This window comes from Drosophila ficusphila, unplaced genomic scaffold (genome assembly GCF_018152265.1).
Source record: "Drosophila ficusphila isolate 14025-0441.05 unplaced genomic scaffold, ASM1815226v1 contig_412, whole genome shotgun sequence".
Lineage (NCBI taxonomy): Eukaryota > Metazoa > Arthropoda > Insecta > Diptera > Drosophilidae > Drosophila > Drosophila ficusphila.
This window is the reverse complement of record NW_025064326.1, coordinates 2,528,993-2,546,889: the sequence shown is the minus strand read 5'-3', so window position 1 is coordinate 2,546,889 and position 17,897 is coordinate 2,528,993. Positions and strand designations below refer to the sequence as shown.

General features: G+C 41.8%; 3 protein-coding genes across 5 annotated transcripts; 2 read left to right on the top strand and 1 right to left on the bottom strand.

Annotated features, from left to right (window-relative positions):
• The first annotated feature begins 93 nt into the window (after positions 1–93).
• On the top strand, positions 94–11,532 carry LOC108092368. 3 transcript variants are annotated; one of them, XM_017191910.2, is made up of 7 exons: positions 94–488; positions 2,520–2,613; positions 7,676–8,125; positions 8,191–8,286; positions 9,134–9,543; positions 9,603–10,019; positions 10,293–11,532. In XM_017191910.2, exons 3-7 carry the CDS (start codon positions 7,691–7,693, stop codon positions 10,621–10,623), a joined length of 1,689 nt encoding a protein of 562 aa, XP_017047399.1. In that variant the 5' UTR covers positions 94–488; positions 2,520–2,613; positions 7,676–7,690; the 3' UTR covers positions 10,624–11,532. The 3 variants fall into 3 exon arrangements, with proteins under 3 accessions (XP_017047399.1, XP_017047398.1, XP_017047397.1); XM_017191909.2 differs by lacking the exon at positions 2,520–2,613; XM_017191908.1 differs by lacking the exons at positions 94–488; positions 2,520–2,613 and adding an exon at positions 5,364–5,679.
• A 128-nt stretch (positions 11,533–11,660) lies between these two features.
• Positions 11,661–17,647, bottom strand: LOC108092369 (interferon-related developmental regulator 2). The gene is made up of 5 exons (XM_017191911.2): positions 16,786–17,647; positions 14,088–14,772; positions 13,784–14,027; positions 12,364–12,591; positions 11,661–12,301 (listed from the first exon to the last, which is right to left on the bottom strand). The coding sequence occupies exons 1-5, from the start codon at positions 16,820–16,822 to the stop codon at positions 12,218–12,220; spliced, it is 1,278 nt and encodes a 425-aa protein (XP_017047400.1). The 5' UTR covers positions 16,823–17,647; the 3' UTR covers positions 11,661–12,217.
• On the top strand, positions 12,662–13,735 carry LOC108092372. The gene has a single exon (XM_017191914.2). The coding sequence runs from the start codon at positions 12,820–12,822 to the stop codon at positions 13,672–13,674; it is 855 nt and encodes a 284-aa protein (XP_017047403.1). The 5' UTR covers positions 12,662–12,819; the 3' UTR covers positions 13,675–13,735.
• Positions 17,648–17,897: the final 250 nt, after the last annotated feature.

The following is a 17,897-nucleotide window of genomic DNA, read 5'->3' as shown; positions in this document are numbered from 1 at the left end:
CGTTTTGCGAAAGGCAAAGAATTCCGCTGCTGCTCGACGGAATTTTCGAGAGAGAGCAACATAACCGATAGTGCAATTCTTGTTTGCCCATCTCTAGTTTGGTGACCGCGGTCACACTGCAAGTGAGGAATTGAAGTGATTTTCGTCGTCGTCGCGAATCGAAAAAAATATATATATTTAATCACGAAAAGCATTAAAACCATTCACCCATCCTTGGGGACACAAGAAACAGTGCTGTTGTAGTTGTAGTAGTTTAGGGAGCAAACAGTTGGGTTGTAGCAAAACAAAAAAGGAAGCCAATTGAAAACGGTAACTGCGCGTCCTTAAAAGCAATATGAGAAAAGAACAACAAAGCAAATACATTTTGTGAAGAAACGTTCCGAATTACAAATATTTATGTAATGCAATAAGAGCTTTAGTGCCACATTGAAGCCACAGCAACTTGGACAGTATTTCAACAACTTTTCTATTTCCGCAAAAAGTATATGGTGAGTGAGGCTTCTTTCCTTATCAAGTGTTACATACAGTCAAACAAAAGCATAATAATCCCTCACGCTACTATGTTTTCATTTTTTGCATTGTCGCGTGCTAAATTTCTGACTCATTAACAAGCGATTTCAGGTACACAGTCTTCAAACTGACTCACTGATATCAACAATAAAAGCCTAGTACCCACAATCAAATGGAAAACAAACACACGCGGGATGCTATTATTTAGTGCTTTCCCCTCTTGAGAACCTCAAATGCTCGTTTTAATTAAAAATCCTATTGTTATTCAATACCTGTTTGTAAATAAAGGAGCGTGAAATTTTGCTTAAATAAACTTCGTAATAACACACAATTAACTGTCGAATTATAGTGCATTAAATCATAAGACGATTTAGACAAACAATAAGATGCATTAAAAGAATTTAAATAAATAGTCTTCTTAATGAATCGTCTTCTTGCCAAGATTTTGCTTTATAAAGCTATCTACCTCACATAAAAATGTATAATGGCCATAAATAAAACCTTGGCATTTAAGGTGCGCTTTTCTTTTCGACACTCCTCCCTGCGCGTTCGTTCCACTGTGCGCCGCCCACTTTCAGCCCAGTGCACATGCACCTAAAATGCACCCAATTCGCACTGAGAGCCTTTCCCTCCCCTCTCTTCTTCGCCGCGTCATTTGCCATTAGTAACGGGTTCCAACGAACAACGTTCAAACATACAAACAAATACACTCACACACTCAAGCTCACACGTCCATTCACTTAAATTTGCTTTTGCTTTTGCGTTTTCGTGTTTGTTGTTGTCTTCCCATATGATTTTTTATCATTTTTAGCCACAAATACTGAAATTATCTAGGTGTCCGTAAATAAATATGTATCTGAGTCTATTTGCTTGCACCCAAAAGGTTGATTGGTGGGTACAGGGAACCCTTGTTTTCAATGACAAACGGTCGTTTAATGATGATGGCGACTTTTGAGTGCGAATTAAAGCATGACATTCTCAACATTAAACGTTGATGATTAATCTAAAAGGAATTAAAGCAGAATAAAATTGCGCATGGGGAAAGTTTTAGGAAAGAGGAAGTCGATTAGGGCCCACAAGAAATAAAAAGATAGTGTTGAAATGCTCCAACAATTATATGCCAGCGTTATTAATTTAAATAATACATTTAGGTGGGTGGAATATTCTTTCATATGTTACCGGTCTCCACTGTGCTTTCTTGCGACACACGCAATGCCGAAGCATTTCACTTAAAAGTGATTCAATCAGTTTAATTGATTGCCACTGTGCATACTGGAGTATACAGATATCAATTTTTTTTGTTTACACATATGAGTTGTCTGCAACGCTCGCAATTTTTCCGCACACGGCACCGGGGGCAGGTCAGTGCAAAAGGTCAATTCCTGCACACTTCTTCGCCGCATCCATTTAATTCGTTTACATTGATTACACGGCTTGCCTTCTTTCCAAGTTCCGATGGCACGCGCTAAGATACCAACTGAAGTCGATGGGAGGTACATATAATATATGTGGGCAAGACGACTCAGAATACCGAATGCAAATGTAGTCAGAGAATTCTGTATGCCATATAAAATCACGCGTCGCCTTTGGCATGGCGGCTTGGTAAAATCGAAATAAAAGAAAAACCTTTTTGAAATGTACATTTTTGGAGACCATAAATATTCCCCACATTGCATTTTAAGTTATAAAAATGTGTGGACCAATTTTTGCCTGTATGTACACAGTTTTCGTAAATAAAATATATGACTTCTTAGGCAATAAATAATATTTACTCAAATTTGTGCTTTATACCTTTTGGCCACAGCCCAAGAAAATGGCAATATTTTTTCATCGCCCTCTTGTTTTCTGGCCTGTTTCCTTTTTCTTTTGAGTTTTTTAGACCTTGTGGGTGACTTACTCTTGTTTTTTTTTGCGATGGCTCAGCTTCTGGTCTTGTGGTTTAAATATTCATTTGTGTCACCCATGCAGCATATATGTATGTATAGCTAACATCAGCGCTTCTCTTTCAGCTTACGCTTAGCACAACTTAGTGGGTCAGAGTTTGCACTCATATTCGGTCCCTCAATAGGCTTCCAATAATCGTAGCCCCCCAATGGATTCTTTGTGAGTACTTAGCAAAAGGTGATTGTGCCTCTAGAATCTTTCCAACCGCATGACCTCTTTTGTTAAATACGTAGCCTGCATGAAAACGTTGTTTGTTGGTTAATTTACTTTTTAGATCTGTTCTAACGTGGCAGGTCGATTCTCTGAAGTCCATTGTATTGTACATAATTGTACCAATTTGTTTTCGTTTTACTTATAACTCTTAATTGCACTTTACTATATTCACATTTTTGTTTAATAAAGACTCAGGTTTCGAGTGTTTTTTTCATCAGGTATTACCAATTTTCCGATAGTTAAGTCTGAAATAACAAAGCAATTATCTAAAAATAACTGGGGGAGTTCACTACCAACGTCAAATGTTGTCATATTGCGCCAAATGACAAGTTCATTGTTTAGATAGATTACAAACTCTTTTTTTGCTTTTAATATATTTGTTTTTTTTTTTTATTCTTAAGTTACTAAGCGAGCTACTTCAGCGATAAGAAACTAAAGTACTAAAATATTATTTTTTGCGATAACAAGTCACTCAGGGGCGTGAATATGTGGCCAGAATTTAAGTTTTAGTTTATTTAACGCGTCAAATTTCAATGTAATTTACAAGTGAATCACACCTATCATAGTAGAAATGGTGCGGTTAGTCATGCTCTTGAAGGTACTAGAACCATTTTACCGATAATTTCAGCAAAGATATAACGGTGAAAATGCTTCTTAGTAATAAAAGTATTTGTGCAACCCAGTCAGAATTTTCACCGCTTCTAAGCTGATTGGTTGGCTCAACTCAATCCATAACTGGCTCAAAACCGGTTGCTTATCGACTGTTTTCACTAGAAGAGTGAAACCAGAAAAAAGTTATATTAGCTGATCTGTGGACAGGACAATTATCATATGTTATTTAGAGCCCCAAATTAGATTTAATCAAGAGTATTTATTTTGTCACTTCATTCGTGCTGGCAAGCTTTCCCGAAATGTTTTTTGCTCATGAAGAGGAGGATTAAGCCAAACATTAATAGCCCCAATTAGCGACTCGAAAGTTTCACGATTCCCGGGATAATGCCTTTGGGAGCACAGTTTTCTGTTGGATTATTTCTGTTCTTCTTTTAATAAACTCTAATGACAGCTAAATAGGAATTAATTGACTTGTACGACAAACTGCTAAACTTTTAAAAGCAGAAGACCGCGACACACAGCAGTTAATTAAGTTTTAATTTGAAGGTCGTGAGTTTGCTATTCAAGTGGGTTGGGCTGCCTGTTTCTTACCTATTGGTTCAATTTATTATCTATCAATTCAGTCACCAATACCTCACGTAGGCCGAAAACAAAATTTTAGATTCTAATATTCTGGTGTCGTAGTTGTGCAATCTCCATTTGTTTACCTTTTTTCAGTACATCCAACCTTGGGAAATGTATATGAAATGTATAAATGTTTTTGCTATCTTGAAAATTGGCCGTTCCTGCCTTTAAATTACACCCCGAAAGGAAAGTTCCCTTTGTTAATAAGTATCATTTTTCTTTTTAACAATTTCAAGCACTTACTACAAATTCGTTTATGGGCGTAACAGACACGCCACATATACCTAGATACTTTTTGTACTTTATACTCGCAGCTAGTGGTAGCCGTAGCAATTAGTTGTTTATTTAATATTCTGTGTTGAGAGAATCACTTATACAAATGGGCACGTCGAGCGCGTAATCAAATTAAAATTACCATGCATTATTTGAGGCACAATTATGGAAGCGAGTACAATGGCGTGCAGTCTAAAATCGTACTCCTAAGTGGGCTCGACATCAGCAGGGACAAAGAAAGCAGGAGGGAGTATCTTACGGGTGTCGTGACGTGATCAACATTATATGTTTGCGTTGTCAGTACGTGTAAATAGAAGGCAGGCGAACCCACAACTCTGTTAAGCGTTCGTTCAACCAAGGGCCATGAGCTTGGGCTCAGTATCTCGGCGAGGCTCTCTGGCAATTGAGCTACCTAGATACAATAAACCAGTTGAATACGACTCAGCTGCGGGCGACAAAAAACTAGTTTCGAAGCTTGAGTTTTTTTCACCGCCTTTTTAGTAAAATCAAAACTTGCCGAGCAGCCAGGGGAGTCACACTTTGATTAGACAGCACGGGGAGGTTGATCAGTATTAAAAAAGATCTTTCCCAGTTTAAAATTAAACACTCAGTATGTATATCTGCTTTTTTTGGGTGGATCAGGTATGCGGAACTTTACTTGTACTTTATGCTGTAAGATATTTGTTTACAATATTGCACTTCCGTTCTTACTGCCTTCGCAACCAGCAGCCATAATCGCAGTCGTTAAAAAAAAAATGATGATTGTTTTCCTGCATCCCATTATAAACACACTGATAATTTATTATGCAATTTATATACTCGATGCCAAGGCATTCTTAATTACCCAAAAGAGAGTGCGCGATAGGCCGTTTGTCCATGAGGCAAATTAAATTTATTTAAACTTCTAGAAACATTTTTTGGGATAAAAAATTGCTAGAATTTGCCTGTTTGTTTATGGATACATTTATTAAGCCAAAGCGGACGGGCCACGGACTCGTGATGGAAATTAATTGCCGAGTTGCTGTTGGGTTAATAAAAATTACGAGTACGCAGCACTCGAAGAACTGCTCCGCTGCTTGGCAATAGCCACTCAGCCGTATTTTTGAGTGAGTGGGAGAGCCCGGGGATACACTCTTTGAGTCACGTACATATGGACTCGCTGCCGGGGAAGATCGGCTGTAAATATACTCACTTCAGTCTGAAAACTCTGCGACTCGGGCGCTGATCGTTCGGAGCATTCCACTAGCAGCTAATCACATATGTTCACTGGCAGTCAAACTCAAACAACTCATAAATATATCGCCACATACCGCGTTTGTGTATTTCTGTGCTATTTTTGTTACAACACAGAACGAGAGAAAAAGGAAGATACTGGCTGCCCCACAAAAAACAAAAACCTAATGGATATGTCCGCCACTCAGTTGCAGCTTCTGGTTTCCCATGATCATCTGTGCCACCAATGAAACCGAAAGTGAAACGCAGAAAATTAAATTTATTACAATGGTGGGTGCTCCGCACTTTGTAAATTACGTGCATTCCAATGTTTCCGCTCTATTAAGCTTCCTCTTTGGCCGGAGCCAAGGTATTAAAGTCACAGAAATAATGAGCCGAATAATATTCAGGCGTTGCAGGCATGACATTTTCTTATCTTTGACGATGGGTATTAAAATAAATAATAGCAGCAAAAGTGAAACAACGCAGTAACTCGTAGTTACACAAAAAGTCTATTGGAAAAAATCAATAATAATATCGTATAAAGATCGTTATCGGGAAATCACTTTAACTTGTTAACTGAACACAAATACTTGGCACAATTTGTTCATTAACTAGAGAGTTATCAAATCAAGTAATTCAATCAAGTCAATACGGTTACATAACCAATATAACTTGGTAAACAAGTGGAACTTATTATTTGTATTACTAAACAAACTAATGTATGTCGGTTAAACATTTCTGTTCCGAAAGTCATTTTGGGGAGTTTCCGAATAAACCATTTTATTTGTGCAAAAGCTTAACTTTTACTTTAAATTTTCTCTCTCATTTACTTTTGACTGGCTATATCTTATCGCCAGTTTGTCGCCATCGAATTTGTTGTCAGCAAAAGCTAAACTAATACGACTAACTCGACTGAAGTGAAAAACATTCATATGTGTGTGCAAATGCATAACCTTAACACCTTATTTATGGTTTGTGAACCGGCTTACGTTATTGTTTGTGTTAGGCCCAAAAACGGATTTTCAAATATGGCAAAACAAAATTTATGGATGACATTAATGTCAACAGCGGTGAACATCCGCTGTTGTTGGAAATAGGAAAGGCCAACAATTTGGTTTGAGTTAAACCATTGAAAAGCGTGCAGCAAATGTTTAAAAAATATTTAACGTTTTTATTGAGGGAGAGATTAATCATTGGGTTGCATGAATTTCTTAAAATAAACTTATTTAATGGCTTTAGTAAACAATATAAAATCCAGTGTTTATGGGTTTGCTCTTTTAAATAGCCATATAATACCTAATTCGTAGCAATTAAAAAAGAAAAGCTTTTTCGAAGAAAAAGTTCTTATCAGTGATAAAAACCGATTCGCTCCGTTCAAGCAAGCAAAATAGCAAAATTAATAGCTGTGACGGAAACAACGACCCTATAATCGTTAAAAACAAATGTAGCAATTAGCGCAAAAAGGCTGTTGTGCATTTCGCTGTAATTAATATCCCATTAAGTGGGTAGGAATTCTCCTCAAATCAACAGGAGCGTTTCAATTGGTTAATATAGAACGACAGCTCAATGGAAATGCAATGTTGAATTGGTTGCCTTTTCCATACTTTTGATATTGCGGGTGTCAAGTTGCTGGCAGGCATTATTATCGATGCCTCAGCCTTTCGGTCTCTCGCCAATTCTGAGTTGCCCATGTGTGCCTTTTGATTGATGGACGGCTCTGATGGCTTAGAATCGTTGCTGGCATAATAATGCCAAATGCCCATGGGCCCAGTTTTTCCATTTTCCATTTACCCTCCTGCAATAATTTCTGTATTCCATCAGACTGCTTGTCAGTTGTTTGTTTGCACTTGGCAGGGTTGAACACTACTGAATTGTAAATAAAATGTTGAATAAATGTTAAATAGTAAATTAATAAATTTCTACACAATTCACAAACATCTTATGTTTTATCCTTTTGTTGATTATATATTTACGTATTTCTGCATGCTTTTGAAACACAAATAAAATGCCAAACTGTTTTCATTTTGCTGCCCCAGTTTAAATGCAGAGTAACCCTAGTACCTCCGTTGGCCCGGGTCGGCTGTGCAAACATTTGCATTTGCTTTTAGAGCGAGCAGCCCAGACACCAAATTCAATGTTTATTTAAATGACACCCTTTGGCTCCTCGCCACGGGGAGGTGGCTTGCTTTTGCTTTGTTATTTGTCGCTTTATCCAGCAAAACAATCGATTTGCGCAGCCTTGATGTATTAATTAACTCACTTGCTCCGCTCTGTCTACTTGCAGCTGATTTAATATAGGATGCTGCCCAGCCTGGATACCTTAATGCGTTGCTCGAAGCGAGTTCTGCAATCGCCCATGGAGGCGGCGGCCAGCCAGATGCGGAATGGCCACAGCAAGTCGGCGGCCGGCGGGATCTACGGTCCCTTCACGCCGGACTCCGATGTCAGCTGCTCCGGACGCGGCGATTGCGTCAACAACACCTGCGTCTGCGATATTCGGTACGCGGGCAACGAGTGCGACATCTTCAATCTGTCCTACTACGCCGGCATCTCCACCGTCTTCTACGTGGTGGCGCTCGTCTCGGTGATCCAGCTGCTTATCTGCATCGTGGCCGAGTACCAGAGGCTCAAGCAGCCCTCCATCCTGCGCGCCTGTCGCATCACCACCCAGAAACTGCTCTACTTCATGGTCTTTGTGGCGGCCTCCTTGCGCGGCGCCTACTTCACCACTCCTGTGAGTAACTCTTTCTATTTCTTTAACTCTGATTTATATTAACATTTATAATGTTTCCTTTGCAGTTGGATCTGCAGCCCCAGTGGGCCGTCACCCTGATGTCCGCCTACTATCCTTTGCTCATGACCTGCGCCTCGCTGATCGTCTGCATGTGGGCCGAGGTGAGTTGAAGGAGAAAAAAGGGAAAGGGTTACAAGGAATTTAACATTAATCAAAACAGAACAGCAGTCTTCGTATCACAACAATGGAAAAATTACCTTGTAAACAAGAATTGAGTGCTCAGATTAGACAAAACCATGCAATCTCCTTAAATAGTGTGTCTATTAATATTATCTTGATAGCAACCAATTGAAAGATTGGAATGTATAGTCTTTAATTACTATTTGATTCGATATTCCTTTTAAAAGACAAAAGTCTAGAAACAATACTAGTGTTTCCCTGCTAAAAGTGAAATAGAAAAGCTTTTAAGCTACTGAAAAAGGAAGCTCTGCAAAGCAGATAACGTATCTTTGCTGCTAGCAAATTTAATAAATTTCTCTGATTAGTGAAAGCCAGGTAATAATTTTAGTCACGAGTCCACCACTAAGTTGAGAAGCAATCGGCTTCAGAACAACGTATAAATAGACTGACGTAGTCGAATGCGATCGCAGCCGAACCCCGAGAACCCTGAGAACCGAAAGGTGACCAGCTGAATTCCGTATGGGGTTCTATTATCGAGCAAAGTATGGCACCAAAGTGCGTCCACTTGTACTTGCCATATTTCGTATCTAACGAATGCGATAACGAGCCGTCGAGTGCTATTGTACCCGCAACTCGGGCAATTTCATTGTTTTTCGCGCTAGAACGTATCTTGGGGCCTCCCGATAGGCGGGCAGCACAATTAATTAAGTTTTGAGGCGAGTGGCGGGTGCATTGGCACTCGAGCTGAAATGGGAAAGCTGGCCGACTCTCGGGGGAAACCTAATCGACACTATTATTCATTCGCACTTGTTCTGTTCGCCGTTGCAGATCTTTCACCTGCGCGACATCCGCTGGGAGAAGTCGCAGTTCCTGTCGAAGAGCTTCCTCGGCTTCGTGGCCTTCAACTTCTTCCTGTACAGCCTGTTCGGCATCGAAGTGTTCAACTCGCTGATCAACACGGACCGCCGCGACTACGCCCACATCTTCAACGGATGCTATGCAGTATTACTCCTGATCGTGGTCGTCTTCTTTCTCATCTACGGCGTGGAGGTGTTCTTCAAGCTGCGCGGCGGCTTCGTCTACGATCAGACGGGCAAGATCCTGGGTCCCAGCGAGGCGATCGTGAATGCCTCCCAGCTCCACCAGTCGCGATTCGGACTGCTCAGCCAGGCCGTAATGCTCATCGTGATTGTGGGCTTTCTCACCTCCGAAACATTGGGCGACTTCTGGAAGGCCAAGTGAGTGTGCGCTTTTCATTTGAATTGCAGCTGCTACAACTAAAAACTTTTTCGTTAAGGGTTCCTGTCAACTCGCGCAACTGGCATGACATCATTTTCCGCATTGCCGAGATTGGAGTGGCCCTGTGGTTTCCCTGCTGCCTGTGGAACTCGATGGCTCCCGAACAGCTCTGGATCCTTAATCCCCGCAAATTACTCTCCCGCCAAATCGATCCGTCGATACCCACCCTAAATGCCGAGACCAACAAGTTGTCGCCCGAGGAGGGCCAGTCGTTCTTGAACAAGAAGGACTGCTGGATTTGCTACGATTCCGACAAGCCGGAGCCCTTGATCCAGCCCTGCCGCTGCACTGGGGACGTGAGCTCCGTCCACCACGAGTGCCTCAAGCGCTGGCTGGTGGAGAGCTGCAGCAACTCGGAGGCCCAGCTGTCCTGCAAGGTGTGCGGACATCCCTACGAGATCGAGAAGTCCAAAAAGTAAGTGCAAATTAAAATTGGGGTCACCATGATATTATGTTTACAATCTACTAAAAGCCTTTCATTGAGTTATTTGCAAATAAATTAACGTACTTAAGACTTGTTATCGGACAAATTATATTGCTTTACTGATAAGATGTTAATCGATTTATGTTTCCGTACAAATCCAATGAACTAATCTCACAAAAAATTCTTCAATGAAAAATTAACACTTTTAAAAAACATTTCATAATTATAAAACTATATAACTAAATCAATCTATTTCCTTTGCAGGCTTGAGTGGGACAAGGGATTCACCATCCAGCACTGGTCCAAGACGGTCATTCTGATCACCCTGATGTGCGTGACCGGAGCCACTGCCTGGGTGGTTATCCAGATGTACGTCGATCCGCTGGTGCGCGTTCTGACCGTCGGCATTGCCGTGCTCATTGGCTACGTGTGCGTCAAGTGTCTGGGCGAGAACACCGTGGTGGCCTACCAGCGGGCCAAAGTCAGCTCGATCAACATTGTGACCAGCTCGGAGATGGAGAAGCTGCACACCATTTGCGAGGAGGTCAGCGCCAGCACCTCGGCAGCAGCGGCTCGAACGGGAGCGGCCTCCTAAGGTGCAAGAGGAGGAGGAGCTTCGCTCAAGGAAACACACATCACCCACACACATCAGCTGAACTTACAGACATTACAACTTACTTACCTAGTTTAGGATGCGTTCTGCACAGATTTTGCTCAATGCTCAATTATTAGTTTACACATCACACGCGGGGGTGGATTGGATTGTCCCAAAACACCTGCCCCCTTCCCTCAACTTTGTACATAGGCTTACACGTTAGTGAGTAGCAGGAACAGTAGCGAGGAGCGTTTCGATTAGCGAGTCAATTCTGTCTCTCAAATTATCATGCAGATTTCCAAAAGCGAATTGTATTAAAAGAAGCCAAATATTATGTAGTCTAAGCGTAGGTCAGTGTATCGATTGCGAAAACCGAAACCGAAACAGATAGAAACAAGAACATCTTGAGATTATGATTATCAACGCGTTGCCAAGTAGCCTGAAGAACGATGAAGCAGAAAAGATAGATCTTCGATGCGCCAGTGAGTCGGCGAGTGCCGACATGTAGTTTATAGTTTTCTTTTATTACCAACTAATTTATGAAAGCATTTTGGTTTCCCCATTTCATTTTTGTTTCATCCTCGGATGGATGCAAGCGAAACAAGCAAACACAAGTACTTGGCGAATATTAAAATAAGCAAATAAGTTTTTAATTTGTATTCGATTGGAATAAGTTCTCCCGTTAAGAAGCTAATTTATATAATATGTTACGCCCACATATACATACACAAGTACATATATAATATATATATATATATTTACATTTTATGTAGTTGCTACACAAAATTTGTCAAAGCAAAGAAAAACATACAAGAACCACAAAAGAAGGAAAAATCCAACGTATAATTTAAGTTACCATACAATTTTTGTGATAAAACAAACAAATAAAATACAATTTATAAAACTCAACCGAAATGTTTTAAATGCCCTTGCAGAGATTAAATTTGGGGAAAATGAAGTTCCAGTCCTAAAAGTTGTGACACTAACAGTTTTGAAGTGCCATCTATGACAATTCACCAGGAAACAACGGATTTGAATTAGTTTTTGTTTAAACCCAGTTTATTTTACACGTATTTACTACAAAATATATGTATCATATAGCTTACTTAATATGCACAATAAAAGCCATGTCAAGCTAATGTACTTTGCATTATACTATTTTAGCAACGTATTAGCAGAAATATGTTTTTGTATTTTTGCAATTTGAAAAAGATCAACAACATAAGAGTTTTGCCGAATCGAAAAGTGTACAAGCTAGTCGTAACAATTGCGGTGCAAATCTAAATTCACAAAGTATAAAATCCTAGACGGAGCCTGCAGTACAGTCAGTGAAAACACAACTCCTGTGCAAGCGATAAATATTTAATAATATTTAAACAATGGCTCCATGACGTGGCTAAAAACTAAGAAAATTTTGTTAGATTATCCTGATGAATTATCCTAAATTTAGACTTAGTTTTTCAGCTTTGGCGACGCTTTGCCTGGCTTAAGCTAAAATCAGAAACAATTCAACTAGTTAGTCCAGAGTTGGCTATCGGGTTTTGAGAAGGATTTTGGGGTCGGTGAATGGGCACAGTTGATGTGGAGTATCGGTTTATGTGACGACGGCCGATCGCTTGTCGCGATTCTTTCCCCGTGTTATGGAGCGCGCCTTGAACGCAGCGGCATTCACAAGGTGCTAAAAAAGAATAGGGAAACGTTAGAATTCGGATGTTAAAGAAAGGCGTTAGTTCAACTTACCCGCTCCAACTTGGACTGCTTGACTTTGGCGTTGCCATTGATGCCGGTGTTGGTGGGACGCGGACCCAGCTGGAAAATGTCGCGAATGAACTCGTTCTCCGCCAGCTGCGAGGTCATCCCGGGACCCATGACCGTGCACAGGGCCGAATACTGATGGTGAATGGACCAGGCATCCAAAGTCAGGGACTCGTTACCGAAGCGAATGCTGATTTCCGGGGAAATGTCCTCCTGCAATAAGACAAACAACGAAACGTTCAATCAAGGTTGGCTAAGCCTTATCTAATTCGATAAACGAATGAAATGGATCATTTTTAGTTTTAGTTTCGTAAAAAGCAGACTAAATTCTGTGTCCAAGGGAAATTTCCAGTTAAAATAAAAACCATAAAAAAAAAAGCGTAAAAATAAGTTTTTGGCACATCCTTTCTTTTGCAACTTTTTATAGAACCCGCCACCAAGATGATGCTCTCCACCTATCAGCACGACTACGTTCCGCCCAATGCCAAGCGGTACGAGTTCCTCACGCGACCCAAGGGCTTCGAGGGCCACGATGGGCCGAAGGTCGTCGAGTGCCAGTGCATCGACGAGTCCAAGATCCAGATGCCGCCGAGTGCTTCCAAGGACTGCGGCGGCGTTGAGTGGACGGGCATCGCGCCAATGGGCAAGCTTGTGGATCCCCGCCTCATTCCCACACAGCTGACCCAGGATCAGGTGGACAAGATGGCCTTCTCGGCGGAGACCGACTGCTTCAAGCTGCAGCCGAACCGCTTCCTCAAGATCCTGCGCACCGTCTATCCGGATCTGTACGAGCGCCTCAAGGTGATGCCCAAGGAGGAGCTGAGCCGCCGGCTAGAGACCGACCGCATGTTCACCACCTACCAGATCGACTACTGCAACATGAACGAGTATCCGGAGGGCATCTACGAGAGCCTCAAGACCGAGGACGAGTCGAAGAACGCCAGCAAGCTGATGAGCGAGCGCGGACCCTGCAACGAGTTCCGTTCGAATGTGATGAACGAACTGGAGCGGGAGTCGTCCACCACCTACGAGGTGTCGAACGCCGAGTGCCAGAAGACGTACAAGCCCTTCAAGACCAGCTTCTCGGACTCCTCGCAGACCATCGAGTCCGGCAGCAGCTCGCACTGGAACTCTGCCCCGACCACGTACCGCAAGATGCCGACCTTCAGCGAGTACATGGACTCGATCAGTCGCAACGGATGCGTCATTATGCGCAACAAGCTGCATGACCATTCCAAGTGCTTGGCCAAGTACTGCAAGCACGAGCTAAAGTTCACTTGCAACGACATGAAGTGAAGTGTGAAGTGTCTGTGGTTATGTGCATCTCTATTCGATTAAATTTGTGTGAACACGAAAAGTTGAACCGAGTGATTTTGGGGCAGGCTATTGTAATTCCATAACTCACCTCTAGGTAACGCAGCACATCGCGGAAGGTGGCCCTCTGGGCTTTGCGATCCCTCTTGGCGCGGTACTTGTGCGAGTCTGTGGCCAGCTGCTTCACAGCCTCGGACAACTCGGCAATGTCGTCCTCGAGGAAGTCCTCATCGTGGGCACGTCCAGACTCCAGTATTAAAGCAATGGTCTCGCCAGCGGCCATGCGAACATCCAAATGTGGGGATTGCAAAAGGCCCAAGAACTTCTTGATCGATCTGCAAATAAAACCATTTGTTTTACTTTTTGTATTTTGGTCGAAGTGATTATTGACTTACGGAATCATGTTCTGTCCTGTGGTCATTAGGGACACAAAATCTCCCGATGGAATCAACGTGAGCAGCAGTCCCCAGGCGTTCAGTGCCTCCGCATGAAGATTTCCGGCTTCAGCGGTGACCGATATCGGTGTCTTGTCATCGCCGCGCAAATAGCTGCCGGCGAAGATGGCTTCGAAGCACTGCATCAGTTGCACCAACTCTCCGACGTCCTCGCAGCCGAGGAAGCTCAGCAGCCCAAGGGCCGTGCAGCACTTGGCCCGGGCATCGAAGCCCACGGACTTGTCCTGGACGGTGTTCAACAGGAACTGGTTCATCGCCTTGGAGATGCCCTCGTCGCCGCCCATTTGAAGCACCAGAAGGGGGGCGAGTCGAGCGCCCCACACCTGCTCCTGGCCCTTGCCGCGGCGGATGCTCTTCTCCACGAAGTCCATCAGGGTCATCTTGCGGTCGTCGACAAAGTCCGGCATGTAGCGGTGCATGAGCAGTTCGCAAATCGATTGGAGGGCCTGCACACGGGTCTGGGCCGACTTCTCGGTGGCCTGCTCCAGGGCCTTCTCGAACTTCTCCTCGAATCGCTCATTGGCCAGCTCGTCGTTGGCCTCCGAAGAGGCAACTTCGGAGACATGTGAGTAAACGCTCACGTTGTCAAAGGACTCGTCCTCAGAATTAGAGTCATTGGTGCGGCCTGCAGGCGTGATTCAAAATAAATACGAATTATAAGATGTATAATAAACTACGCATTTTTTTAAACCGAAGATGGTTTAATCAAATCAACGCTGATATACAAAACCAGTCCCTATCTTAACTATTCAGTTTCTGCTTGTGTGCAAATTTTTCGCAATTCAAAGACCCCGTTTGTATACGAAACTTTTTGGTACGTATCAGGTCATTAATTTGCAAACGACGCATTTATGCAGATTGCTTCGTGTAGAAAAATTAACAGGGGATACTAATTAAGAAGTAATTTTCTTGTAAGCTGTAGCTATTTTTAAGACCTAACGATTTCTTTGTTCAAAAGAGTACACTTCTAGGACCCCGTTATTTTAAAGCATGTCAAACTGTGCCTCCATTCGCCCCAGTGATTGTCAAACCATTTAAAGTGAGACAACGCTACGTATGCTTAACATTTCCTACTTTGAACTGTTTTCATTTGGCTGTGTACTCATTCCGATGTGAACATATACACATATATGCACAGAAATTAGAAATTCAATTACATACTTGCTACACAGCAATGACCTTCACGACAACACAGTTTGGGAGCCAATGTTGTGCAACAAGTTTTCTTTATTTCTTTCTCTTTGTTTGCTGCCTAACTGCGTCGAAGAAAACCCGTCGACGACGGCCACTACTTTCATTATGGCGATTTTCCAGCGCCTGTTTTCTATTTGGGGCAAGGTAGTTTCCGCCTCGTGTTTTTTTACCTTTCACAAAAGCTCAAGCGAACTACAAAAGCATGCTGTAATATGGGGCCAGAAACCAGAAAATTGTGGAAAACAGCTGGTTTGTTTGAAAGTTGTTTGGTTTAGATTTGGGCAAGAAAACCGTCTGTATTGAAGAAAAGGCATGCATAACCCAGAGTTGCATAATATTTAGGTCACTGATAAGTACTGAGAGAACAGGAAAGTTCCCCAAAGAGCGAAAACTTCCGGGCTATTATTTTTGAATTGAAAGATTTTCAGAGATGTGATCGCCCTAATAAATACCCTTAGAAAACATGGAACTATAAAAAAGTCATCTATGCTTCATAATTTTTAATTTCTATATGTATTTTTACCTATGGAGCTAACTTATATCATTCCAGGGACAGCTAAAGCGAAGTCTGATAAAACGACGGGTAAATGAAATGCCTTACAGAGATGTACACTCTTTTACAAAGAAAACACACAAACCAAAACCCTAATTTCTCGATAAGAACACCGACTCCCTACGAAAGCAAACCTACTAATACCCTGCAGAGGTATTCTAGTCCGCTAGTTTGTTGTTGGCGTGATTTTGATAAGCTGGCATTGAATGTATACATATGCGTTTGACTACCTCTATATGTAAGATTGAATATATATATAGTTACAGCTGTGCTCAAAATAATAGCATCAAAATCATTTTGTTTATCCCAATCAATTGTTAAACAAATACAGAAGGTACATAAATGAACCTTTTGTAAAACCAATATTGACATTTTTTCTTAAATATTTTCGTATCTCTATGCCTATTATCTTGTGACCAGCTGTTGGTACATATATGTATATTCATTGTTCCGCTGATTACTTGTGTTGTTGCGTTGCCAGCTGAGCGCGTGAAGAGCTTTTCGTGCCAGCACAGCAACAAAACGAAAATAATTATTTCGAGGGTATTGCCAAACAGGTTGTATTCAGAAAAGCTCCTTGGTTTTGGAAGCCAACGAAATACACGAAACAAGTGCACGGTATTTGATTAGTCAGTGCATGACTAACTCAAAGGTCAAGTCAAAAGCAGCTGTGAAAATTTCCCCTGCACTCGCCTACATATTACATATTTCGTGAAACTGATACCAGTCCATTTTTATCAATGCAGTCTTTGAATTGAAAGTGTCAAAGTACCTAACTTTTTTAAACAAATATTTAATTTTATATAGTCATAGAGGAAAGAAGATGTAAGAATCATTTTGATCTTTGATTTTCCTGCGCACAACCCACACACATTTCTCTTTGTGACTCACCTTTGCCTGCTGCGGATTTCTTGTTGCGTCGCGGCATGTTGCTGTTGTTTTTACGTATTTTGTTTGAACTCGACGACGACGTTTTGGTTTCTATTGTTTGGCCTGCTGCTTCAAACACAAAGAACAAACAAAAAAAACGAACAGATGCCCTGTAGCCGAGTGTCCTTTTGGGTTTCTTGTTTTTTCACCCAAAGATGGAGAACAGGCGACAAAGTCTACACGAAAATGTCTACACTCCCGTCACTTTGGCGGCAACAAAAACGCACGTGTTTGCTCCGATTTATTGATTTCTTTAGGTTAGAAAATTGGGTTCTTAAGTTTGTCTGGAGCTGGGCCTTGCTTTTATTTTTTTTTAGTTTGAAACGTTTCCGATCAGGACGCACCTATGCAAAAGCTTTGGTGTTTCCAATTTTTGGCAATTCTACACGACTGTCTTTGCCGTCTGCAATTGTTCAACTCGAGTCGCGATTGCTGCGCGCGTATCTTAAATATAGTCTGCTGATTCTGATTTTGCTGCTTGGCGATAATACAAAAATGTCGTACTCCGGTCGTCGTTGCACCAAATTTCATGTTTAATTGCAATGAAGTCACTTCTCCTCAACTGGCAGACACTCCACTCCGCCCTCGGTTAGCAGCTCTTGTGAAATACGCTTCGCTCCCCCGACTTTCGATGCTGTATTATTGTGTCGTGGGAACCCCTTAGATATTGGTAGTTCGATATGGCCAGCGATGGCGCTTCGCGGACTTTGCGGTGACAGCTTTCGGAAAGCTCTGCGGGCGTTTTGTTTAAAAATAATGCAAATAATTAAGCACTTCGATTGCTGATTTTTACGAAATGAAAAAGTGAGTGACCATCCGTCGGAATAGCGAAAAATACCACAGATGAAGGCGGTGAATCACCTAGAGATGGAAGACTTTCGCTTCAGCGATAGATAACATAGTTATCTTCTTTGTTAAAAAAAATTAGGTTTTTTAAGAGGACCAAGACAAAGGCTTAAATATGCATTTTAAGTTTTTTTTTTAAAGTATGTATTCTGAAGGTGTTTGTAATACCATTTAGGCCGTGAAACTTTTCAATGCAATCTCACCACGTATCCAAAGGCAACAAATAT

Bases quoted from the DNA above. Each gene is read 5' to 3' on its own strand.
- LOC108092372 (XM_017191914.2), top strand. From the start codon at position 12,820: ATGATGCTCTCCACCTATCAGCACGACTACGTTCCGCCCAATGCCAAG.
- LOC108092368 (XM_017191909.2), top strand. From the start codon at position 7,691: ATGCTGCCCAGCCTGGATACCTTAATGCGTTGCTCGAAGCGAGTTCTG. The intron at 8,126-8,190 runs GTGAGTAACTCT...TTTCCTTTGCAG, and splicing joins GCGCCTACTTCACCACTCCT to TTGGATCTGCAGCCCCAGTG. The intron at 9,544-9,602 runs GTGAGTGTGCGC...TTTTTCGTTAAG, and splicing joins GGCGACTTCTGGAAGGCCAA to GGTTCCTGTCAACTCGCGCA.
- LOC108092369 (XM_017191911.2), bottom strand. From the start codon at position 16,822: ATGCCGCGACGCAACAAGAAATCCGCAGCAGGCAAAG. The intron at 12,592-13,783 runs GTGAGTTATGGA...GTCTTATTGCAG, and splicing joins ATGTGCTGCGTTACCTAGAG to GAGGACATTTCCCCGGAAAT. The intron at 12,302-12,363 runs GTAAGTTGAACT...ATTCTTTTTTAG, and splicing joins AGCAGTCCAAGTTGGAGCGG to CACCTTGTGAATGCCGCTGC.